Below are 27,507 nucleotides of genomic sequence, written 5' to 3' on the forward strand. Positions count from 1 at the left end.
TAGCTAGGTATATGAAGGCCCCATAGCAAAAGTTTGTAAGGGCCCCCCATGTACGACTCAATGGTGAAATATGTATAAACACATGTAACTTTGACAAGGAAGATGGGCCCCTTTCAGCTCTGGGTCCCATAGCAGCTGCACCCCCTGCATCTGTGGTAGTTACTCCCATGCTTCCAACTATGGCTGCACGATGTTAATCTCAATTTAATTTGTTACATTGGTTTAATGGATGAAAAATAGTAATTGTATAGATTCAGTGGATGAGGGTGAGAACGGTGCATGACAAAAGTACATCCCCTAGTGCAACAGACGGGCATTAGCAATAAATGAGCACATGGTACATGGGAGCTGACCTAGACCCGGCTAATGACTCACCCTTCTCATCAATGTACGTGCTGATTCCGTGAGGGTTAAATGAAGAAACGTCAAACCCCCTACTGATACGCAGAGAAGACGGGCGCATCTCCTCCTCATTCAGATCTAACAGAAATATTTCCCCAGGTCTGTCAGGTGCAAATTTGACTAAACCAGGATATTTCAAACCCTAAAAGAAAAAACACATGATTATTAGTAAGAAACCATCAGAGCAGATGTGATCTTCTAATGGAAATAGAGAACATAGCAGACAGACCTTTCTATTAACCACTTAATTGACCGGTATTTTTTTTTTCAAGAATTAAATCAAATATTTGTTATTTAATTAAATAAAAAAACAAACATATTTAACTATATCAGTGAAAAAAAATATGTCTAGGGGTGTCTATATGTCCCCATCATAACATTACCCCACCTAGCCTTTGCGGAGCTCAGGACGAAAGTTCCCTTTGGTGCCCTGAGCTCAGGGGGTGAGGTCTGACCGGGGACATGGCAATGTAAAAAAACAAACAAAAACAAAATACTAATTGCGCGCTGCATGGGGGCACCGTTTGACAGGGAGGGGTGATGTTTGTTGGGGCGATGTTTGCCTAAAATTCTTAACTTGTTAAGGTAGGTAGGTCCCTCGTCCTTGCTGCTGCCTCTTCTCCGTTCTCTCTCTCCCCCGCGGCCGCTCCCGGCACCAGCATTCTGGGAGACTGGGACTCCCAGTTGGAGGGATCCAATGGTGCCACAGCTTGCAAATGTGGGCAAGAGCAAGTGTGTACCATCAGATTAGATGGTGCCAGCGGGTGACTGCACCTACCCCTCCTGACCGCAGCTCCCCGGGCGATAGCCCTGCTTGCCTACCCCTAGATCTGCCACCCAATGGAATTACCCTACCCTCATGTACATAGGTTCACATTGTAGAATTACCCCCTCCCCCCAGTGGCAACAATCCCCTACTCCCTCCAGTGGCCATAGATACCTTCAGGGCGGTATTTCCCCGCCTCCACCCCTCATGTGGAGCAGGTCTCAGGGGATGACTGATAATTAGGGATGAGCGGTCCGGATTCTGTGGATTCCGGACCGCTCCGAACGTCGGGGATCCGTGTCCACCCGAGGCGCGGCTCGGGTGTTCCCGCCGACTCGGTTCCCACTGCAAGGCCGAACGTCAGCCTCCTGACGTCGGATTATCACGAGAGGAGACCGTGCCGGATTCTCGCGAGAGGCAAGAGTTCACCTCTACATAAGGCGCCAACACCATTTCACTTCCACGCTCCGCACTGCTCTGCTGATATTCTATTCACTGGTTGTGTACAGGGAGTGGGACAAGTGGCTGTGCTGGCAAAGTGACTGTGTAAGGGGGCACACTGACTACACGCTGATGTATGCTGCGCTATACTCTGCTGATTAAAGTGTCAAAACTCACAAGTGGCTGAGGTGTACAAAATATATATATTTTTTTTTTTTGGTGCTGTACCTACCCTACTGTGTATCCAGGCACCTTGACTCCTTGGGCCTTAGCCCTCTGTGTATACAAGCACCGGGACTCCTTGGACCATAACCCTCTGTGTCTCCATAACACACAAGTACTGTGACTCAGTAGTGAGTGGCAAGATTTCATAGATATGCTTTAAACTGCGGTGTCTGTGCCGCTGCGCCTGGGGTGTATCTAGGGGTCCCAGCACCCCCCCCCATAGTTTCTGAATAATTACACTATACAATAAATAAGTAAGGTCTCCCCAGCTACCCCCCTTCTGTCTCCCCAGCTACCCCCCTTCTGTCTCCCCAGCCAGCCAACTTTTGTCTCTCCAGTCCCTGGCCACTTGCGTACAGCCCCCGCATCCCACACACATACTTACCGAGAATATCTTCTGGGTTGTGTATAGATCCCCTTCAGTCTGTGGCAGGCTCCGCAGTGAAGCATTGCGGCGCGTGTGACGTCATGACGTCACGCACGCCTTGTTTAAGAAAACAAAAAAAACTTTATTAATTAATTGTACATGCTAGGTAGCCATCGGCAAGTGCCAGTGGCAACTTGACCCTGGACAAATAGTCCTGGTAGGAGCCAGGGGCGTACCCAGAACTGCAGTCCTGGTAGTCCCAGCATGATTCTACCCCTTGGCCACGGGTGGCACCACTGGACGGAGCTCCCTTTAGGCCGGCGCCCCTGGCGAGTGTCGTCCTGGCCAATAGGTAGATACACCGCTGCGCCACTGCTCTGTCACTTAGTAACCAGCCAGCTCACTGCAGCCTTTGGCCAATAATGGTGAAAACAATATTGTGAGCTGTGAGGTGGTCTAAATTGAAATTAATGTTAATGAGGTTAATAATACTCTAGGAACACAAAAAAATGCCCAAATTATGTGATTTTAGCTTTTTTTTTTTTTTGGTAATTTTTGTAAAAAAAAATCCAAATCCAGTCGCGGCCGGTTTGGCAAATCCAGATCCAAAGCTGCACGACGAATCAGAGCCAAATCCAATTCAGCAAAAATGGCCTACTGATAATTAGTTCCCAGCTGATCTCTGCACTTGTACTTCACAGATCAGTAAATAGTGCTCAGGAGGAGACTTCAGTTCCCCTCTTTGCACTTGAGTTTAGCATTACCGACCAGCACAACAGCATGAGATGTCGGAGGTCAGAGACCGCTACATCACTGCTCGGGGACCGGAGCAGCAGAACGGATTTCCATATAAAACCCCTGTGACAGAGGAAGATGGCATGGTCGCATGGGAGACTTGAGACCGTGTCAGAGAAAGCCCATTTGGCAGCGGTCGCATACCTTGCATCCGTGCCAATAAAATGGTTAATCTACAAAAGAGAAAGTAGTATTGTGCAGGGAAAGTCCTCCTAAACACGTCTTTCAGGTGGTTTAATCAAGGAAAATTCATCTTGCTAATAGTAAACTACCACAATTGTCAAAATATTTGGGGTCAGATACTTGGCACTTCCGCTGTATAGTACATACCAATTATTTGGCACCTACCTCTCTAATGGTTGATTCTTGTGCCAAGGATTATTGATCAGGACTAGGGGCAAATTGGAACCAAAGGTGGCCTCATGCTGTTGCTGGGCCAGATTGCCCAGATCCCCCCTCAGCCTAACCTTTACCCTCCCCCTAGTGCCTAACCTTAGCCCCTGACCCTAAACCTATCCCTTTCCCTAACCCTAATACTTACGGCATATCAGTCGTGATTCCGGCGTCGGTATTCTGACCACCAGCATCCCAACCGCTACTACATCCCATTCCATTGTCACCAAAGTTTCAGGGTTGCTAGTGAGCCCTTTCCTCAGGATGCAAAGACTAGGGCAGATGTTCCCAAAAGTGGCCCTCAAGGCTCCCCAACACTTCAGGTTTTAGAGATATCCATGCTTGATCACAGGTGACCTAATTAGTACCTCGGTCAATTTGATTTAAGCACCTGTGCTCAACCATGGATCTCTCTAAAACCTGAACTGTTGGGGAGCCTAGAGGTTCCCAAACGCAGTCCTCGAGACTAGGTAATAGCAATACTATTTTTTATTTGAAAATCCATGGAGTGCCGTTTCAACCTGTTTAATCATACACCCGACTATAATCCTACAAAATCCCTTTGTGCAAGTGTACCTAGCAGAATTGATGTGGTTTTGTAGGCAAATATTGATTTGATTTAGTTTTCTCTTCTGTTCTTTCACTTTGATTTTATTAACTGATAAAAATAAACTATTAACACTTCTATTTTTTTTTTAAAGCATTCTTACTTTGCAGCATTTTTTCCCACACCTGCCTAAAACTTTTGCTCATTACTGTATAGCATATACATTATACACTGACGCACATATACACAACATAATAAGCTAGCGCTCTTACCAATACAACAATAAATAAATGGATGTTTAATAGAACAATTACAGGGATTAACTGTACTGCGGCTGAGTGTGTGTAAGTAATCTGTTCTTATGACATTGTAATAAATAAATGGCTGTTTGGTTACTGTAACCACAACAGTTCTGTTCCGCAGTGTTTTGAGAGTTAGGTACCTGTTCCTAGGAGTAAGTTTGTAAAGCACAGAAATTCACATTAATGGTGAGACCCAGGTGAATTAACTCCAAAAAATCCACTAGGATGTGGTATTTAGGTAGACTGGAAAAATTCACTGCTACAGTACATACTCTGACGCGAGTATCACTCTTTGCAAACTGTATGTACTAGGAAATAGTGTGTACTTACCGAGCTGATAAAGGCCAGTCCATTAGGGAGAACATCTATATCTTCGGACCCAAACTCTGCAATAAATATAAATGCATTACATGACACTTCATTGATGTTTGGATATAACTGAACCAAAGTCATGTTTGGCACACCATGCATTTTTCCTAGATGGGCAGAAATGCAAAATCGCTTCGCCCCTTAGCAAAATTTGGGGTAAGCGTGGCAAAACCGACCCATCCTCTGTTTAGTCCCCCATTCTGATCTGCTGACCATGCTCTGGGGTCAGTGCATGCACCAAATTGCCCACAGACCCAGTCAAGAGAGTACTATGCAAGCACCAGGCTTTAGAGCTTCATTTTGTGAGAGACGTCTCATCCATAATATCAAGAAGCCCCTTCTCTGGGCTTGTGAGCAAAGCAGACAAAGTATCTTTTGGTCTTTCAGTTTTGGAAACGAGAGCTCAAAACAGGGCTGCACTGTGCAAGCACCAGGCCAGCCACGGTGCAAACTGAGACTCTCAGAGCCAAAGATACGTCTCTGCAGATGATGCTGAAATTAACACTCTCTCTGGACCTCTCACCATCTGTGTTGGCCTGTATGACTCAATGTCTTTCTGCCATCTCATCTTGTATGTCATCCTGCCACTGCAAACTCAATCTTCAAACATAATAATTAGTTAATATTCCCACTGGCCAACAGCGGTTATCGATCCGATATCTCTATTTCTGTCACCAACACCACAATAAGCCATATCCTTCAACTCACTGCCCAGGTGTTAGCCTTCACTCAGAACTGTCCATTGCTTAGCACATTCAATTTGTATCTAAATCCTGTTACATATATCTAGAAAACATTCCCAGAATACATCCACACACAAGACACTGCAAAAACTCGAATTCATGCACTGATAGCTCCCGCACTATTGCATCAGTCGCTTTACTGGTCTTTCTCCTCTTCAGACAAGCTTAGCAAATTCCTTTCCACTCATATAACCTCCAAAAGCTATTGTAAACTACCACCCCTCTACACAGCTCACACAAAACTTACATGTGTTCTTTTCTCTCACTCAATCATCCCTCTGATCTTAGACCAACATTGTGGTGTGAATGGGTCACATAGCCCACAAATCAATTTTTAAAATGACAACTTGGCTGGACCAATATGCAGTTTGTGGCAATTAGCCTCATGTATTAAACTATTATCCTATAATAATTATTATTTATTAGAGATGAGCGGTTCGGATTCTGTGGAATCTGAACCGCTTCGAACATTGGGGATCCGAGTGACCACAATGCTGTGACCACAGCAATGCTAATCACTGTACCACCATGCTGTCCCAATTGTAAGGTTGTGAGCAGTGCATCTCTCCCAGCATGTCTGTTAATCAGGCTTGGACTGGGCTGCTGGGGAATCAGGTAATTCCCCGATGGGCCCCACTGTGTTTTGGCCACGCCCCTCTGTGAGGTGGCGGGTCTTAGCGAGCCGCAGACCGGGGGGAAGGAGTTACACTGCCATCAGGCCAGATTAACAATGTGGGCCGGTGGAGCTTCACTGCTGCAGACCCCTGCCATTTAGCCCCTTGGCAATAAAGCTCCGCCCACCCACGGGTTGACAAAGCTCCGCCCATTTACCCCCCACAGTCCTCCAACAGCAAATGAGATGGGAGACTGGAGTGGGCACATATGAAAAACGTGGAGTTGAAGTATAACAAGGGAAATACCAAGCAGAGGAATACATGGATACAGGGCAGCTGCATGCATAGGTCAGTGTAATATCTGGTGCTGCTCTGCCTGTTTTGTCCGAATGTGATCTTTAACTGGGACTGTGTGTATGCATAGGCTCTGGGGTTCGAGGCACCCTGTGCCAGCTCCTTAAAGTGCGCCCTTACATCGCATGACCAAAAATGGGTGCATGGCATAATTAACATAGGCCACACCCCCTGTGACATTATTTAGAGGCGTGCCCGCACGGCACGTCTCCAAATAATGTCAGGCTGAGGGGGAGCCTCACTAGCTGGGCTTCCCCCAGCCTTCTCCCGTCACTGAATAGATGCTGCGCGCATGCGCAGAGCATATATTCAGAATCCGTGGTCCACCCATAGAGGGCGCACCCCTCCCCTCCCTCCAGATTTCACCACCCGCGGGCGACTTCGGCCCACCGGTGGAACAGCTGAAATCGGGATGTTGGGGAGGGGTGCGCCCTCTATGGGCGGTGCCCCTGTTCGACCGCAGTGGTCGAACACCCCTACAGCCGGCCCTGTGTATATGTATATATTTGTCTAGGTCTATGTATAGGTCGGAATCCCGTCACCAGCATTAGGGGGAAGGTTAGGGTGAGGATTAGGGTGCGTGGAGGGGGAGGTTAGGTTTAAGCACTAGAGGGTGAGGTTAGGAAGGCACCGGGGATGGAGGTAGAAGTAGGGGTAAGGGTTAGACTTAACAGCTTTTCCTTATGGGTGTCGGGATGCCGCTGTCGGTATTCTGACCAGCGGCATCCCGACCGCCGGGATCTCATACCCAACCCTATATATTTTTATATATCACACACACACACACACACACACACACGGTCAGACTGGCACAATTGGTGGGTGATGTGGGTCCCGCTATTTCAGAGCCCAGGCTGGCAACCAGGGACATCAGAACGATTTTATGTTGGAGAGGGCAACATAAAATTATTCTGGCCCCCCTGCGCCCCTCCTCTCAACTTATCTGTGCGCACAGGGACTGTAGCGGCAACCGCAGACAGTCAGGGACTGTACTTTATAGCAATAAGCTGCACAGCCTCCATGCAGGGGCCGTGCAGCCTATTGCAACAAAGCACAGTCCCTGACTGTCCGCGGCTTGCCATGCCTTTCAAATGTTTGGGGGGCAAACCGCCCCCTTGCCTCCCCCGCTCCGTTGCCCATGCTGCTAACACTGACCACCCGCCCATTGCTCACAAAGGGCGGGATGCAGGAAGGGGAGAAATGCTGTCAAACCCCGAAATGCGGGTTTGACCACATTTCTCATATGCACTAAGCCCCGGAGGGCAATGCATTCCAGGACTTCGTTGCGGTGGGTAACGCCATCTTCCTGATGGCATTACCCATAGAAGCCTATGGTCTTCTTTGCGTAGAGTGCGGTGAGAGGGATCCAATCGGATCCCTCCCAGCATCCCCCCACGGCACATGTGCAGAAGGACGCTGGAGGGGCTTCTGGGTCTTAGACCTGGAAGTCCCTCCATCACAAAGGGCTGCTCTTACCGACAGAGTGGTCCTTTGCGGTGGATCTTCATGCATACGATGACTGGCGGAATGCATCGCGAGTGCAATGCGTCATGCATCCCGCCCACTGTATATACATAGAGCACAGAACCAGCGGCAGCCGGCGCTGTCTCTGAAGAATTCCTGACTTGTGTGTTTGACTACTGTGCGTATTAATTTACAGCATTGGCTAGGGATGTGGGATGAACACTTATAGAAATATGGCAATAATCAGTAAACAATTTTAGATTTTTTTCTTTTAAATCTATTCTAGCACTCAAGGAAAGGCAGACTATACAGTACTTTTTTTTTTTATTACAGCTTCAGTATGGGGGCAGATTAATTTAGCTGCAGGGTTTACCCTTCGGCTAAAGCTCCGCCCTGAGCTATTCAATTAAAGCTCGCTATTCTGCACGTTAAACCCCAGAGGGTGCACTTAAGGCCTGATTCAGACCCGGACGCTATTTGCGGACGCTCGTTCTTAAAAAGGGGCCGGATATTTAAATTGGGCGCTCGCTCTTTGCGGTGTGTTGACGCCTCTATGTCTGAGCGAGCGTCCGAAAAATGCGCTCGCTATATTGTAAAGACGTCCCTTTGCCGCTCGCATCACACGCCATCTCCGCTATTTATTAGATTAATCGGGAACATCGAAAGGCATCAGAACTGCTCGCAGTGCTTGTGGTAGGATTTACTTCCTGCAATCACTGCGAGCAGTTCAGGCTAAAAAACAAGCAAGTGACGTGATCGATGACGCTCCTTTACTAATTATGCACTCCCATTAAATGACGTTTTGACCGTCAGGCACGCCTGCGTTCGGATCTCCACTCCCCCGTTTTCAAGCACCTTCCCCTGTTACCACCCACAAACGGTACAGTCTGTCACTCAAATTAGCATCCCCTCGTTGTTTTACGAGCGCACGATTTCCGACCGCAATGACTGGTTGGCACATGTGCATTACGACCCATACACATGCGCAGTTGTGTGAACATCGCTCAGAGCGAACAAGCGGCCTCTTCCGAGCGGCTCTGAATCAGTCCCTTAATGCAGAAAAACCATACGTTAAATGCACTCTCTGGGGCTTAACGCGAGGGGTAACCCATAGATTCCAGACACTTGACACGGAATCTATGGGTTAATAACACAAACTAGGCACAGGTTTACCCCGTAGGGAAAATGCATAATTGAATAGATCCACCCATTAAATCCAGAGTTTTACCTTTACCTTACCTTTCACTAAAGCTTCCAAAAATGAAATTGTGTCTATCTACTCACCCCCCCCCCCCCCCCCAATTTAATATGGTTTTGTTTCGGAAAGTGCAATGAAATACGCCGGCACTATAGAAATAAAATGTCAAATGGTCATGTGATCTGTGATACATACCTATTCCTTCCAAGTACTGACAGTTGGGGAGGTCAACAGGCTCTATCTCTCTAAACATGTTGCCTCGGTGACTGCAAAAGGAAGAAAAGAAAAAAAGAAGAGAATGTGCATAATTTACAAGAAAATAAAAATTCCACTGTTAAACAAAATAAGCAACTTTGCTCTGTAACTAGGCCTCCCGGCATCGCCAACCTCTACCATACCACATTCACCCGTATCTAGCCATATCACCTACATTATACCTATGTACCCCCACCCCCCACAAAAGCCAAATTGGTAGTACATCTTGGCATGCCTAGCTAAATACAGTACACCTTGCACAAGAACAGTGCTACGTGGGCTGCAACATCACTCCCCTACGACCTGTACTTATGTCCAGCAGGGTGTCTTGAACGGCATCCAGCAGCCACTATCGATGCAGCAGTGCAGCCTAGGCTGTCCCTTGGATGCACCAGGCACATACCATGCTGATTGTGTACCGCTCGGATGCGTCCTGAGTGCAGCTCTTCACGGTACTGGTGACTCCGCCACCTCTGCAGCCCTGTTACTGTTGAAAATATGTGTGGATGTTGCAGAGTTCTTGTACACACCAGTGAATGCCTCAAAACTATAAAACAGCCAAGTTGCTTAATCAGTGAAGTGGTTTATTGATGTTACACAGAGCACAGCCGTACTCACTGTTATACACACTCTGGTCAGGATGGAGTGGAGTCATACAGCTCATCAGCAGGTCAGGTGAGCTGGATGTAGGTAGCGGTACAGGAGTGCTGAACAGAGTCTTGGACAATGGTTAAAACCGGGTCTCTCTGGAGTGAAGTGGTACACAGCTGTGTACTACTATGTCGCTCTAACACAGTGACAACATGGCGCCGTGCATGAAGAGTACTTAGGTCAGCGGCCATCTTGGTACAGGTAATGAAGCCTCCTTGGAAAAGCAGCCGCATAAAGACTCCACTTTTAAACAGTTACCTCCATATTCTAATGCATATTTGCCTACACTCCCAGAAGTCGTGGGAGGCTCCTGATTTTTCGGGTAGCCCCTCGCGCCCACGGAAGTGTAGGCAGATCTCCCGCATCCTGCCCACTTCCTAGTGCAGCGGGTAGGATGGGGATATTTAATGGGGAATTTGCGGGTCTGCGAGGGGGCGGGGCTTAATGGGTCTGCGAATCACAGACTTTTCTGGGAAGGGGCAGGGCCTAATTATATCAGTCCAGCTCCGCCCCCCGAACCGGCCTTTAGCGGCAGCTCTCGAGGCTGCTCCCAGAAAGGATATCTATAAAGTAAGCAAGTATGTCCTAATGCAGTGTTGTAGCCTTCCACGGCTACAAGGCAAAACATTCACAGATTCATCCAACTCATTCATTTGGTGGATATGTTGAAGGGCATAAAAACTGACTAAGTAATTAGTTTTGAATTTTATTTATTAAAAAAAAAAAAAAATCTCTACAGAAAAGGCATTTACTGTACTTCAGTTCAGCACTCAAGGATAAATAAAGAAGTCAATGGGTTCCACCTTTTGTATTTTGTCGTGGGAGCAGTTTCACAATGATGCGATTCACTGTGTCTTGCCCCTTACAGCTGTCCCTGGGTCCTAATCCTCCTGATCTATCAGAGGAGAGTCCCACAAAGTCGGCAAACTATGATATAAGAGTATTAAATGAACTAAGAGCAGTGCCATTTACAGGTGTGGTAGAATTTGTTGACAATCAGAATGATGACATTCATAATATATCAACATGGGTGGGATGTTGACATGTTGAATGTCGACATTGGCATACTGTCGACATTGTGAATGTCGACATGCAGCATGCCAAGCATATGGATTTCCGTGTCGGAGGGGAGTATGATTGATCCTCTAACCCTAGAAAAAAAAAAAAAACCACACACCACAAAAATCAGCTGTCAACATTCACAATTTTGTTGAGGTTATATAAAGGTCGACATTCTGTCAATGTCAATATTCAGACCATGTCGACATCTTCTTTGCTGGTCGATTGGACACCACAGGAGTAGAGCCTACTTTCCTACTGTTTGAATGAATCTCCCCTGCAACAGTTCCTGGAAGGGAGGTCCAAGGTTCAAGTGCGGAGAGTGATGATGCATTTCTCATCATTGGAGGTTCCATGTTTACATGCCACTGTCATTTCTATTGATTTAAAAGACTATGAGGTTAATTTACTATGCAGAGATTTTCAAAGCGGACACATCTTCTGCAGTTTCAGCTCTTGGATTTAAAGGGACAATAATTTTCAATACACAAAAAACAGGCATTTTTGCATTACGGAATTTTTTTTTCTCGTATTTATTATTATATAGGCAGAAAGGGAGCGCTTGTAAGAGTTTATATAACCAAATCTGTGAGTGAAAAGAAAATAAAGTGAAAGGATTAAGAAAAAATAATAAAATATAAAAAAACTGAGAGAATAAGACTAGGAATGAAGTTAGAAATAAACCCAGGGAAATGGATAGTGACAGAAGCGGAGAGAAAAAAAAAAAAGAAGGATAATAAAATACAATGAAAGGTACACTATAAAAAAGGTATAATAAAAATGCTGAAACACTGAGTATTGCTCTGTCTGACACAGACTATGTTTATGCTCTTTTGAGAGGGATTGCGGGAGCCGGGTGGCGAGGTTCCGGACAAGGACTCAGGAATGGTGCCATATGCACGATGTAATGAAGACACAAGTGGTGGCTAACTGTCCCTACGCTCACCTTTGGTCTTCTGGCAGCGGGTACCTTCCTTCTTCCTCTCTGATCGTCCGTTCCTTCTTTCCCGTTTGTATGGTGTTTTGTTGCCGGAAGTAGCGTGCTGCGTCACTTCCAGTCAACGGGTTTGCCAAATTTCCCAGTAACCAACGCGTTTTGTGTCATCAACACTTTGTCAAGGATACTACTTCGGTACGATGATCCCTTTTTATACAGGTATTCAATTAACTTTATTGATAAAAACGGAAGTCCTTAGATGGATCTTCTTTCAAAAAAGCTGTATTTAATATTATTGGCACTTTAAATACAGGATCCAAAATAAATCAAGAGTGTTTGCTCTGAAAAGCGCTGCATAGTAAATTCATCCCCATCCATGTTTGAAAAATCTGGGAACTTTCCCCATTATTTCAGTGGTGGTTCCAGTGTATGTGCTACATAAAGAATTTAAATGAATGGTCCCATTCAACAGAATTTTTTTTTTGTAAAACTTTGCTAATAAATAAGTGTAAAAAGCATGCAGAGCATCCAACGCCCTATCCCCAACCAAAACAAATACAAAAATTCCTAAAACAGCCTAGACCGGTTTTTCCTGAAATATGTAAACCAGGAAGAACATGAACTTGAGGTTTCCATTGTACAGAGTGGTCAAATCTCTCCATACATAGGGAAAATTAACACTTTTTAATAACATTTAGTTTTATTTATAAAATGCATATACAAAACATTCTGATGGTCAAATGAGGAAGCTGTCAGGTTGCAGTGGACTTTAAACAGGAAAGAAAGAAAAAAAGAAAAGATATATCTCTATCAATCCAGCGCAATGTTGAATAGCCTCAGAGGGAACTCGGGATCTCCCGGAGCTATTCAATTCATGGCACTGTTTGGTCCGACATTTGTCAGTTAAGGGCCGTTTTCAATTTGAGGCGAAAAGTCAGTTTTCACGTGTTCTTGGCGAAAACTTTTCGCCGATGACGTCATTTTCGCCTATTTGACTTTTACCCCGTATTTAATTTGAAAGACTTTCCGCCTAGGCGGAAAGTCAATGTAATGTAAATAGGCGGAAAAGTTTCGCCTATGAACGGGAGGCGGAAAAAAGTGCAGAATTGGGGTTTTGGGGTGCAACATTGCGGGAACCCCTGTGCAGCCTTCAGACAGTCCCCCAAAGGAAATCTGTGTCAAAATTAAAAAAAATTAAAATAAATACTTGACACCCCAAAATATCACTTTGAAAAAGGGGGCGAAAAAAAAAAAAATGTTTGGGGTACAACTTAAAAACTAGCGAACTGGGGCGTGGCCTAGCTGGCAAACAGGACAGATGTGACACTGTGCAGCTCCTGTTTTATCTGCCTAATATTGAGAATAGCCTGCGTCCATTACATAGCCCAGACCATTCTCAGTGACCACTGAGTATACCTGGACCATCCTGGTTCCAGTTTCTGGGCTCCGGAGTTACTTTGAGCCCCATATCCAAGTGAGGCCTACATCCTCCTCTACAGCCGCGGCCCTGGGCTTGGGGCAGCGCGGACTTCCGGCGACGCTCCTGTCGCAGCTACTGCCGCTGAAACTAACAGACCTCCGGGACGTGCCGCTGCCACCTCTACTCGTGGGAGTCCTCCTGCCACAGGCTTCCCTGTCACCACTAGCGGAGTCCTGGAAGTGGGTCTTTGACCAGCCGCACCTCCGTTGCGGCGGCTGCCGCCGCTGGTCTCCTCTACTCCTGCCGGCTCCTGCTGCCTCCTGAGGTGTGCCGCTGCCTCCATCCGGGGGGGCCCTTCTGGTGGAGACTGCCCTTCTATCACCTCTGGACTCCTGGAGCGGCTGTATAAGGTACCGCAATTCACGCCAATCCACTATTTTGGAGATCAGTACACTGCCTTCAGCCACCATTACAATCCGTGGTCCACTGGCTCCTGTCACTCCTTATCAACAGTAGGGGACTATTATGGCTGCCTCCACTGAATAATCCCCTCCATATCTATATCTTGCCACAGAGGATATTCTGTACTGGAACAAATAGATATTACATCCCATTTTTATTAAATGTGTGCAGTTCTTTTGAAATACTGGTACTCCCCCATGTGGTCATAGCTGGGTGGTGCAAGACATAAAAGCACTTGATACTAGATGCTGGAGGGAGCAGACGAGGGGAACAGGAGCTCCGCTAAGCACCCCTAAACTAGCGAATCCCTTTTGCTTTACATTTCCCCCCAATAACTGGGCACTGACCCCCTCACTGAAGGGCATTCCTGACACTGACTAGGACCCTCCTGATTTATCTCTATTCACGGGACCCACCTAGCTCTCTACACTAGCAACGTGATTTGCACCAGCTGCATTAACTACGGGTGCCGCAATTTTACCGGCTTTCACTGCTCAGGGGGTCTAACTTTCTCCATTCGCTGGCAAAGCTCAACAGACACTACACGGGAAAACCTCCCAGGTCATAGGTGCCCACGAGGCCCACTACACGCTTAGAGGTTACAGCCCCCAACACTGCGCTGTCTGCATCGCTACCTGGATTCCCAGAGCGACTACCCGCTGCTTACTAACTGCAAGCATTCTACTTGGCTTTACGGACTTCCATTTCCACCTCGCCTATGAAGTTTTATATGGCCTCCCTGCTCTCCTGAAAGATGCAACTTGCCATATAGCTTGTCATTAGCGAAGGGGACCTCTCCTATGTAGAATATCCTCAACCACTCTGACTCCTCGCGCTCACCATCAGTGATCTTTTCTACAATCCATCTTCAACTACTCATTCGACTCGATCCACTCCGATTACTCAATATGTCTAATCGCAACAAAAAATCTGTTACAAATGAGCCAACTGATTTCTTTCGTCTCAAAGATAAAAGCAAATCCAGTTCAACGTCAACTCACTCTCTGCGCTCCTCTGAAATGACCTCAGGATCTGTAGACGACAGCTCGACCGTGTCTCTCTCTTCTGAAATCACTAAAATGATACAGACAACGATACAAACTGAACTCCGCTCCTTGATTTCCTCTCTCAAAACAGAGATAGATTCTTTGGGCACAAGAACGGACTCCCTCGAGCGCAAGGTTGATGAGATCTGTCAGTTCCAAGACGTCACCAATCAAGAAATGTCAGAAATGCGCTCTGAAATTGACACTCTTAAGGAGCAGATGGAGGATGCAGAGAATAGATCCAGGCGCAATAACATCCGCTTCAGAAACATTCCTGAATCAATTGACTCTGATGCGCTCCCCGAATATTTGGAGGGATTGTTCCTTCAATGCCTACCAGATTCCCCCATAGACTCTTTACAATTGGACCGTGCCCACAGAGCTCTGCGTGCCAAACCTCCACCTGATCAACCTCCTCGAGATGTACTAGTCCGTTTTCATTATTACAAAACCAAGGACAAGCTTTCTTCAGTCCGTTTCTCACCAACCATTTCATTCCGCGGTCATAATCTTCAGATGTTTCAAGATCTGGCTCCCTCCACCCTGAAGAAGCGTAGAGACCTCATAAATGTCACAAAAACACTCCGAAACCACAAAATCAAATATAGATGGGGGTTTCCCTTTCATCTTTCTGTGACTTATGATGGCCACTTCCATAAGATCAAGACGCCAGAAGAGGGACTTGCTCTGCTCTCCACTTTGGGTATCTCGCCCTCTCCACCTACTGCATCTACTAGCGGAGGATCTCTACAACGGTCTTCCCCATCTCCAGAATGGTCTAAAGCCTGAGGCTCCTACGCTAGTTTCAGATTTTCTTCTTTTTCTCTGACTTACTTTCCCCCTTCTCCTTGGTCTGGGCTTCCTCGTCTTTCATCTTATGATGTTTTTGTCTTATGTTCATTGAGATGTTTTTCAAATAATGAGTTTTGTCCCTGGAGGTTGATCGAGATTGGACCATGCTGCACCTATTCTGGTGTTACCTATGAAGCTATTATTATGTACATGGTCCTCTCTTGCTATCTCCAGCCCCAACCTCATAGAGTTAATCTGTATTCCATTTAATTCGCTAAAGATGTCACTGTTCAAGTGTTATATTGTGATGTCTTTCATTTTAAATCTGTACCTCTTTAAATGTTTCAACTCTCTCTCCGTTCTCTTTCTTTTAGCCCCTAGGCCTACCGCCTTCTCTTACTATATTTTCAGATATCTCTTTCTCCTTTTTCTTTCACTGATGTGTTAGAGCGTGAGTTTTTCTTTTTTACAATCTCAATTTGATAATTGCTATTCGAATCTTCTAAGTTCCCCACGCTAGTTCTGTTTGTCACAAGACTTTACTCATGTTTTGTGTCCTTTGTGCTACCACCCCCGAGCCCCAAGTGCACAGGATGTGCTGTTTCTATTGTATTACTGCTGCGTTCTGTGGAACAGACGCAGTTCCTACTATCTCTTTTCCCTATCCCATACTAACAACCCTTCCTTTTCCACACCTTTCTCACCCGATTTCCCCGCTGGCGTTGAGCGTTTGTTGTGAGTGCTATTCAGGTTTAGGAGCTCCCCTAACAAAATCTCGATGTCGCTGAAACTAATCTCCCTCAATGTAAATGGTCTCAACTCCCCCCAAAAACGAACCATGACTCTCCAATATCTTAAGCGACGACAAATACACATAGCATTACTGCAAGAGACTCACTTTCTCAAAAATCATCCAAACTTAACCAACAAAACATTCACCCATGCTTACTATGCTTCAACTGACCATAAATCTAAAGGAGTTGCAATCCTCCTACACCAGTCCTCCCCGTTCATAGTTGACTCCTCTCATGTTGATCCTTTGGGTCGTTACCTCTTTCTTACAGGCTCAATTGGTAGTGTCCCGGTGACGATTGCTAATATATACACTCCTAATGTCTCTCAGGGTGCTTTTCTCTCTATGGTCTTCTCTAAATTGTCTAAGATCGCTAAAGGTAAAATTATAATCGGAGGAGACTTCAATGTGATTCCCTCCGTCGATATGGATCGTACTGGCCCTGCCAGGCTTTCTCCTATTCAGGTACGTGAATCTATTAAATTCACCTCTTTATTAAAACTATATAATTTATACGACGCATGGAGGGCCTTGTACCCGTCAGCTCGCGAATACTCCCACTACTCCCACTCACAGAGTTTTCTCCAGAATAGACTTCTTCTTAGTTGACCATACCTCCACCCCCATCCTCCGGTCCTCGGAGATCTCCCCTGTGTCTTGGTCTGATCATTCTGCGGTCCTACTGGACCTATTTTTCCCCACTATCAGCCCTCATCGATATAAATGGAGATTAGATGACTTCCTTCTTTTGCGTGAGGAAGTACGTATCCAAATTCTGCACGCAATTTCCGACTTCAACCTGCATAACATCCCGGATCACACTTTGCATGCGATAAATTGGGAGGCTCTTAAAGCCTCGCTTCGCGGCCACTTTCTGCAGATCTCCTCCGCCCATAAAAAAATTGAGAGGGAAGAGATATCAAAATTAGAGGATCAAATTGCCTCTCTGACAGAAAAGTGTCAACGATTCCCTAAAGACAAATTTTTTAGACAACTACGCCTATTTCGAGGTCAACTAAATCAACTTCTTTCATCCAAAGCCTCTCGTTCCCTTAAATGGCTTCAGCAGAGATTCTATGAACGAGGAGACAAAGCTGACGCCATTCTTGCACGAAAACTTCAAACCAGACAAACTAAAAATAGAATTCTACATATCATTATGATCCGAAGTCCATAGCTAATAGCTTTAAAAAAATTTTACTCCTCACTCTATGGACTTCGGAACCATGAGCTATCACCTTCCTCCCTTTTGGATGCAACGCGGACATATCTTTCCTCCTGTAAATTGCCCCATCTCTCTTCCTCACAACTATCCGCTCTTAACGAAGCAGTTACTGTCGAGGAACTTGAATGTGCTGTTAAGTCCATGAAATCCTCTTCTGCCCCCGGCCCAGATGGCTTTCCTGCAGCCTTCTATAAGAAATGTATCTCTCCTTTGTCTCCTCTGTTAATAAACCTTTTCAATTCAATTCTGTCTGGCCAGAAGTTTGATGAAGCCACCACCAGGGCGGAAATAGTGGTCATACACAAAGAAGGCAGAGAACCTAGTCTGTGCTCTAGTTACCGCCCGATCTCCCTTCTAAATGTGGACTTAAAAATTTTCGCTAAAATTCTTGCCTCCCGTCTGGCCCTAGTTATCCCTTCGTTAGTTCATTTAAATCAAGTGGGTTTTATACCGGCTCGACAGGCCTCCGATAACACACGTAAAATCATTGATCTCATCAATTTTGTTAACGCTAAGTCGCTCCCCGCCCTGTTGGTGGCCTTGGACGCGGAGAAGGCCTTTGACAGGGTCGATTGGACTTTCTTGAGGTCTACTCTACATGCATTCGGCTTTCATGGAAATTTTCTGAATGGAGTGGCTTCTCTATATTATAATCCCTCTGCCTTAGTCTTAGCCAATGGGTTTGCTTCCTCCTCCTTCAATATCCAAAATGGCACTCGACAAGGCTGCCCCTTATCCCCACTTCTTTTTGCTTTAATTATGGAACCCTTAGCAGCCAAACTCCGAGGTAATCCTGCTATTACAGGAATCCAAGTTGGTCACACAAATCACACTGTAGCCTTGTATGCAGATGATGTCCTGCTTACATTGACTCATCCCTTATCTTCTCTCCCTGCTGTCTTTGACGAAATCCAAATTTATGGCCGTTTATCGAATTTTAAAATTAACAGCGACAAAACTGAAATCCTACCTTTACTTCTGGATCCTGACACAATAGCTCAACTGCGTAGCTCTTATGACATTCGCTGGTGCTCCCATTCCTTGAAATACCTAGGGATCCAACTAACTAAATCTTATGATAAATTATTTTCTGCAAATTTCCCACCTCTCTTTGATAAGATACGTCGTGATCTTAACTTGTGGGGGACACACTTTATTTCTTGGATAGGGCGCGTAAATGCTATCAAAATGAACGTACTTCCGAGATTTTTATATCTTTTTCAAACCCTTCCAGTCAGAGTTCCCTCCAACTTTTTAACCTCTCTTCAACGGCTGGTTTCCAGATTCATCTGGGCGAGCCGCAAACCCAGAGTTAGATTTCGTATTCTTTGCTATAATGTCAAAGAGGGAGGTTTGGGTTTGCCTAACTTTCATAAATATTACTTAGCAGTCCATTTATCCCAAGCTGTTCTAGCACACGCTGATACACATACTAGAGATTGGGTAGACCTACAAGCTCAACTTCTTAATTTTCTTTCTCCATACTCCCTTTTTTGGATGGACCATAAACACAGACCACATTACTCCTGCATCCCCCCCACACTCCGATTCTCCCTGTCTATATGGGATTATTGCAAAAGAACCTTCTCCCCAATTCAAAATCAACTTCCTATGACCCCTCTTTGAAACAACAAGAGTTTTTTACCTGGATTAGATCATGGGACCTTTGCTCCTTGGATTTCCCATAATATTAAGTTTCTAAGAGACATCTCTCCCCTTTGTCCATTCCCAGAATTTTCTGAGTTACAAGACAGATTTAATTTACCGAGGAGATGCTTTCATCAGTATCTTCAAATACGCCATCTTTTTTCCTCAACTGTTGGCTTTAAGTCTCATCCTTCATACTCTCCTTTGGAGTCCCTCTGTTTACTTCGATCTTCTTCTAAAGGCCTTATATCCACCCTTTATAATTTACTAACTGTTCATAATCGTCCTCTTAAAGACCCACATGAACTAGCTTGGGAGAAGGATTTGGGGAAGTCCCTGGAACCTAGAGAGTGGTCCAAGATTCGCGAGCTGGCGGCGGGGGCTTCAATATGTGTCAGAATAAAAGAAAATACTTATAAGAGACTATATAGATGGTATCTAGTTCCTACGCATATCCGAGCCATGTTTCCACAGGCCTCCAGTGCATGTTGGAGGGGCTGTGGAGAGGAGGGAACGTTTGCACACATTTGGTGGCATTGTCCCAGGATTAAGATATTCTTGACAACAGTTCATCGACTCATCCTAGATGTCACAAATTTCTCTCTCCCCTCTTGCATGTCTTACTATTTACTCCCGAGACCTATCCAAATTGTGACAAATATACCCAAACGCTTATAAGACATATTACTAATGCAGCTAACTGTGCAATCGTGGCCTCTTGGAAGAAAACTGACCCCCCTTCTCACACCGCTCTGATCAATTCCATCTGGCAAGTGCACAGTTTGGAATATATTACTAGTCAAATACATGAAAACCAAAATACATTTTCGGAGGTTTGGTCCCCTTGGTTGACCTACCATCACTCTTGAATTTGGTTGGCCTCTCGGTAGACGCTCTTTTCGCCACCCTTACCTTCCTTGCACCCCTCCTCGCCAGTCTCCCCTTACTAACATTCCCTAATTTCACTCCTATTGTGGACCTTCCTCCATTTCTAGTTGCATAGTTTTTTTCCAACCCTCATAAAAATTACCGGGTTTTCGCTGCTTTTCTAAACAGAGGTTAAGTTGTCCAATGTTTATATTATCTGTATTTTTGGTTTCATGCCAACTCTTATGGATGTATTTATATTTGTCTAAAGACGTACCTTTTATATTATGTACCCGTTGAAAATTGAATAAAAACTTTTCTCAAAAAATAAAACAAAAAAAAACTAGCGAACTTGACTCTGGAAGGGTCCCCAAGTATGCCCCAAGTGTTTTTTTATTGCAAATGCTTGCGGCAGGTGGATTTTTCACGATTTTTTCAACTTCACTTTAGCAACTTTTCAATAAGCTGGCCCCCATTTTCAAGTACCCCAAATTTGCTGGGATAAGTTATTTTCTGCAAAAAATACTCCTGAATACTATTCTGCACCACGTATAGAAAAACGCTATTTAGCAGCTATTGAGCCAGTTTAAAAACACCAAATACCTTCAGCAAGCCAAATCGGGGGTAACCATAGGGAACCCCCATGTCAGACCATCATTTGGGGGGTGACAGGCCGATTTCTCCAAATCTGACAGTACTTTCCGCTTGTTTAGGTTTTGCCGGGTCCCGTTTTCATATTGAATACGGGGTAAAGCTGGGAAGGTCGCAATACTTTTCCGCCTACAAAACAGGCGAAGTAGGCAGAAAGTCCGGGCTGCAAAAAAGTATCGCGGCTCGGCTCATATTGAATACGGCTCTAAGTCGGAGAAGGCCGGTTCTCGCGACTTAACAATGGGGGTTTAGTCGTGAGAACTGGCATTCTCCGACTAAAGTGCCAGCCGCGCGGCTGTTATCGCCGCGCTAAGCAGGAAAACAGCCACCCCGGCACTCTTGTTGGATTTCTTCCCGCACCCTCAGAGCACAAGAGTCTAGTAGAATTTCAGATGGGCCTGAAGATAAAAGTACTAAGGTCTGATAATGGTGGAGAATACGAAAATAGAGATCTAGCCATCTACCTCGAGAGGAATGAAATACAGCATCAACTAACAATTTCCTACACACCAGAACAGAAGTGAAAGGGCAAATAGAACAATAGTTGAAAGAACACAAACTAAATGATGCATGTCTGGACAAAAGATTATGGGCAGAAGCAGTCCAAACTGCAGTCTGTCTATCTTAAAAATCAAGCACCTACAGTGGTAGTCAGAGACAAAACAACATTGGAGGCGTGGTCCGGTAAAAGACCAAGAGGGGTATTCAATATGAAACGTAAACTTCGCTGTCGAAGTTTACATTGCATATCGGAGATTTTCCTGGGATAAAAGTATCGGGCGCGCGCCCGCTTTATCCCCGTATTCAATATAAAACCTACGAAAACGGGAGGCTGCGAAGTGGGATTTGCGATAAACGAAATTTACCTGAAAAAAATTGTAGGACCCCCCCTAAAGCTGTAAAAACATGGGGGGGGATCACCATGGGTACCCCCGTTTTAGCCTGCCAATGAAACTATTTTTTTAAAAAACTTTTTTTGAAACAGTAATTTTAAAATATCATTCCCAGGGGTGCAGGCTATTTTTTTTAAGCCTGCACCCCTAAACCCCAATTCTGCACTTTTTTTCGAAACATATTCAGTGGTGAAAAGTTATCCCCGTTTTTTTTTCAAAGACTTTTCGAACCTGCGAAAAGTCTTTGAAATTGAATACGGTGTAAAACCAAAACCTGCGATAATGACGTCATAGGTGCGAAAACATCGCAAAAACTGAGTTTTCGCTCCATATTGAATACCCCTACAAGTATCAGTCATCTACTTGTCTTTGGGTGCAAAGCATATGTCCATATCCCTAAGAGAGGAGGTGCAGACTGGTTCCCAAATCCATCTCATGTATCATGCTGGGAAACTGTTAAAGCAAAGGATACAGATTACGGGACACTAAAGGTGCGTATCCACTAGCAGACTGAAACGACTGCACGATTATGACATTGTAATCGTGCAGTCGTTTCACAGTCTCTGCTGTGCCTACACTAAACGTTCAGTGTAGGCACATCAATCATCCCCGAACATGGGCAATCTGTCGTTATCTCCAGATTGACCAACATGTTCGGGTGATGATTGATGTCGGAAACGATCAGCGGGAGAGAGCATCGCTGTTCGTTTCCGACATTAATGTGCACGATTACAATGTCGTATTGTGCAGTCGCTCAGTAATGTCACCTAGCGGATATGCAGCATAACAAAAAGCTTCTAAAGTTAAGAGACAAGCAGGATCGAAAATGTGGTAACAGAAAATCCAATTAAATCATGCGACGCTGCCAGAGTTAAGTTTAAAATAAAAATTAATTTCATTACTTAATTGGTTCTGATTTATAAATGTTCTCTTTCAACTAGATCTCACAATATTGAAATAATTAACAAGTTAAAAGTTTTATAATATTTATTATTTAATTGCTTTAAAAGGGTTTCTATTTCTGTGTGTTTTTTTAATTGGAAAATCAAGAGTCAAAGACTAAGCACTAATTAATTAGTATTGTACCCTATATAACCTGGGGACATTAGAGGAAAGATACTCAGCTAGACGAAGTCTCTGGATTGTGGGCCAATAAGCGTGGTTAACCGATAGGCAAAATAGCAAGAACCTGGTACCTTAAGCCATTGCACACCCCGAACCCGCTATCGTGGTGGACACAGAAACCATAGACAGCTCATCATCGCCGGGCTGCTCAACAGCCAGGAGAGAGGGATATTACACCAGCAGAAACATTAGCACCAGGAACTGCTTCTATACCAAAATAGTTCTAGAGCTGACTTACATTGAACTGTGGGCCTAATCCAGACCCGCTCGCAAGCGGGTCAATGGTGGCCCAGTGCGTGCGTGAGTCCCGTAGCGAGTGAGACCTTCACTCGCTCCAGAGCTCGCAGCAAAACGGGGCGGCTGTCGATGTTGATTGATAGCTCGCCCCGTTTTGTAGGCGGGCAGGAGGGGGGGAGGGTGGCTGAACAAACAGAGGCATTCCCGAACTACTGATGTCAGTAGTGGACTTCCGACTCTATTAGAGCTGGAAGTCCACCCATATTTGCTACTACCACCAAGATCTGCACCCGCGACGGCTCCACATCTTAGCGAGCGGACAGGAAAAAAAAAAATTCTCCCCGCCCCCGCAAATAGCGAGCGGCTCTGAATCAGGCCCTGTACCCACTGTTTCAACAATAGTGCTCACTGCCCACTATATTTACATACCAGGATAACGCTTTGGAAATTATTTCTGGCTGCTGCTCCATGACACCAATAATATAATCAAGATGGCTAAACTATCAGTGCTTGTACTGCTACAGAGCTGCACTTGCTGCTATATTAAGAGTACCCATTGCACACACTGGGTTTTGGCTAGGAATGTGCCTTCTCTATGTATTGCAACACTAAAATCATTTGAGACATTCTGAGTGTTAACTGGTGCATTGCTGTATAACTTGGAGACTGTGGGCTCTATTTATTAACATTATTTTTACTAAAATAAAGTGAAAAAGTGTGTTTTCACACCCTTTTCACATTATTTTAGTTTCACCTGTAGTTATTACAGGGCAATTGGAGTAGAATTAGTAAAATTCTACTCCAACCCCCAGTATCACTTATTTTTAGTAAAGCAGATCGCATTTCCCATAATTGTAATGGGAAATGTGATCCGACCACAGTTACTAAAAATAAATATTAAAAAAAATATCTGGAGGTGGCGTTATCCAGGGTCTCCCCCGGTTACCGGGCTCCCACTCTGCTCTAACGGGGAGAGCAGAGGCGGGAGCCGGTACCAGTTATCAGCTATGCGGTTAAAGAAGACCGTAAGCTGATTGCTGTAAAAAAAAAGAAAAAAAAAAAATGAATCCAGGGACCGGTGATCGGGCCTCCGGTGATGGCTCCTCTCCGGTCAGCTGGTCTCCCACAGTGCACTGGGGCCCGGTCATCAGGTGATCGGGCCCCAGTGCAGTATGGGAGATCACCTGATCGAGAAGCCTGGAGAAGATCACCGGAGGCCAGGAGGATGCAGGTAAGTGTAATGAAGGGGGGGGGCTCGCGGGGATCCGCAATCGCGGGGGGCGGGGCTTTGCACCGGGGGTGGGGCTCAGCGCCGTGGGGGGCCAGCAGCGACGGTGGGTCAGCGGTATTTTTTCCGAAAATACCGCGACTAGAGTGCGGATGGGATCCGCAGGGACAGAGCTTTATCGCAAACTCTGTCCCTGCAAGGGATTTATAGTAAATCCCTGTGATATTGCCTGAATTCGCAATGCGAATTCACTCGGTAATATCACACTACAATCCGCATTCAATATGCGGATTTAGTAAATAGAGCCCTGTATCCCTTTAACAAGCCCCTGAATATATGTTGCTACTTTTAACAAGCTCTACAGTGCTGCCATAACCTTTGGGTTACTGTTGCAGTCCACATAAGAGATTAAACTTTTGGTGCTATCATCTATTTGAGGATTTTTAATAGATCAGGGCATTTATTTTATCTGGTGTATTTTGTGTACAAGAATTGTTTAATGTAGGATTTTTATTTTGCATCTTTTAATTACTTTCAATTGTTGTTGATTGCCAAGTTTAATAAATAGAATATTGGATTGTTGCGATCTAGTGTATTTATTCACCAGCGCATTCTTATGGTAAGTACACACTACATGATGTGTGTACCCAGTGATGGGACGATGTTATGGAGAGATACATCACGCTGTCCATACACACTGCACAATGCAGTGTAAGATGGCGCGATGTGTCATTTCATGCTGCACTTAGCAGCACGGCGTCATTCACTGCAAAGTCCCATCTGCTGTGCAGCAAAGCAGATGGGACGATGCGATGAGCGACCCGTGACCACGTGCGATCGGGGGTACACACTACATGATCCACACGATATATCATTCTGATCCATGTCGGAACGATATATCGTGCAATGGAACGCTTATGGTGTACCTAGCTTTACATTTATTTAGTTCCCTCTGTGGGATTTGCTAATTTTTCCCTTTATGAGAACTGCCGCAGGTGAATAAATTAGTTTGGTTGGATAATACAGGTCTGCTATGGAAAAGCGTTTTGAACGAATTTATGTGATACTTTATAGATTTTTGGCTTCTGAACACGAAAATGACTCCCGATTTCGCATATCACATGTTATTCTGCAAAACATGTATTTATAAATAAGTAATTTTTTTCATATTCTTTAAAGTAATAAATGTATTCTGCCTACATTTATTTATTTATTTATTTTGTAAACTCTTTTTATTGAGAAAATCACAGAAAACACAGTACATTCCAATATTCAAAAATAAGGATTAACACAACATACTTTTATAATGGGAACTGTACTATTTCAGAATAATAATATGATATAGTAGAAAATGTTCTCATTATAAAAAAAGAGAAGGAATACAGAAGCAAGAGAAAAATCTTGCAGCAACGGTGTGGCAATCCGTTTAAGAAATAGAGAAAAAAAAATAAAGAGGAAAAAGGAAAAGAAAGACTTTAGGAAAGACAAAGGAGAATAAGAGGAGAAGAGGGTGGGCGGACTCCATATAGGATCACTTTCTTTCAGATTAAACATGTTAGAGAAAATATATAAAAGGAAAAAATGAATTGTTAAATGGAGAGGAAACATTTTGGTATGTCAGCCAAGGAGACCATATTTTATCAAAGGTTTTGGATGTATTACGTAATAAAGCTGTCATATATTCCATCTTGTATATATACCAGATGTGTGATAATATTGCCTGCATCGGAGAGGGATGAGGGTTTTTCCAATCCGCTGCAATTTGGCAGGTCATAGCAGACACTATATGTCGGAATAACCTATTCTGACACCGGGACAGAGAAGGCAGACCCAAGGGAAGTAGAAAATGCCGAGGATCAGAGGGAATCGTAATATCAAAGAGGTGCGAGAGGAGAGCAAGAACCTCCTGCCATATTCTAGATAGTTTGGGACAAGTCCACCAGATATGCAAAAAACTGCCCTCTCCACCGCAACCCCTCCAACATCTATCCGAAGCATCGGGAAACATTGCTTGTAGCCGCGATGGTACATAATACCATCGGTATAGCAATTTATAAACATTTTCTTTAATTTTGACGCAAATAGAGCTGGTGGCAGCATTGTCCCATATCTCCGTCCAATCCTCAGCATCTATAGGGTGTCCCAAATCTCGTTCCCACGCTAACTCATGAGGGTCTCGATTAGAGCTTACTTCTTCCCCTAGTAAGGAATAAATAGTAGAAATAAGACCCCTAGTGGAGGGTCTTCTCCAACATAAGGACTCAAAAGAAGTCAAAGGTCTGCTAATCAGAATCGAGCTAATTTTGGAGTGGAAATGTCTAATTTGTAGGAACCGAAAAAAATCTTTGGATGGAACCGCTGCTCTATCCCGGAAGTCAGAAAATTGTGGGAAATTAGTATCTATAGTAATATCATTTACATAATAGATATTGCTCGATGACCAGGCAGTAAAAGATGACTTACATAAACCAGGAGGAAAAGATGGATTATGAAGTAGAGGTATCAAAGGGGACGGGGCCGGAGCTAACTTAAAACATCTATTGGTTAAATCCCAAATTGCTAAAGAACGGGAAATGACAGGATGAGAAGAAACTGTCCGGGGACGATGAATCTTAGGGATCCACAAGAGGGGGGATACAGTAGCCAGTCCCAGCTCCTCGGCCTCGATAGCAACGCAGACCTTCCCCGCACCGAAGTTACACCACTGAGCACAATGAGAGAGCTGCGCAGCATAATAATATTTTTTAAAATCAGGAATTCCCAAACCCCCACCCCTGGAAGGCCGCTGAAGCAACTTTAGTCTGATCCGCGGGCGTTTCCGGTTCCATATGAAATATGAGGTTTGGTTCTGAAGGAATTTGAACACGTATGGAGGGATGTAGATCGGAAGGGTCTGAAATAGATACAAGAGCCGAGGGAGAACGCTCATCTTAACTGAATGTATTCTACCTATCCAAGAAATAAAATAATTGGACCAGTCACACAAATCAGACTTAATACAATCTAGAAGGTGGGGAAAGTTAGCCTGAAACAGCTGATGAAGATGATGAGTTAGGAAAACACCAAGATATTTAATCTTTTTTTTATGCCAGGTACAAGGGAGCATGGCCTCCAGTGTTTGCTTTAGGGTAGCAGGGATATAGAAATCAAGAACTTCAGTCTTGGTGACATTAATTTTATAACCCGAGTGTTGGGAATATGAATTTATTTCCTCTAGAAGTGAATTTAGGGATCGAGCT

At 44.7% G+C, this 27,507-nt stretch overlaps 1 protein-coding gene across 1 annotated transcript in view; it reads right to left on the bottom strand.

The window, feature by feature from the left end:
* LOC148511449 (serum paraoxonase/arylesterase 2-like) overlaps positions 1-27,507 on the bottom strand; it is a 60,394-nt gene that overhangs the window by 21,211 nt on the left and 11,676 nt on the right. Inside the window, exons 2-4 of the mRNA XM_088442195.1 lie at positions 9,176-9,246; positions 4,569-4,624; positions 376-544 (exon numbers count right to left, since the gene is read on the bottom strand). Coding sequence (XP_088298321.1) covers positions 376-544; positions 4,569-4,624; positions 9,176-9,246 — 296 coding nt within the window. The remainder of the gene's footprint in view (positions 1-375; positions 545-4,568; positions 4,625-9,175; positions 9,247-27,507) is intronic.

The sequence above is a fragment of the Taudactylus pleione genome, unplaced genomic scaffold, assembly GCF_031769625.1.
Source record: "Taudactylus pleione unplaced genomic scaffold, aTauple2 ptg000306l, whole genome shotgun sequence".
Taxonomy (NCBI): domain Eukaryota; kingdom Metazoa; phylum Chordata; class Amphibia; order Anura; family Myobatrachidae; genus Taudactylus; species Taudactylus pleione.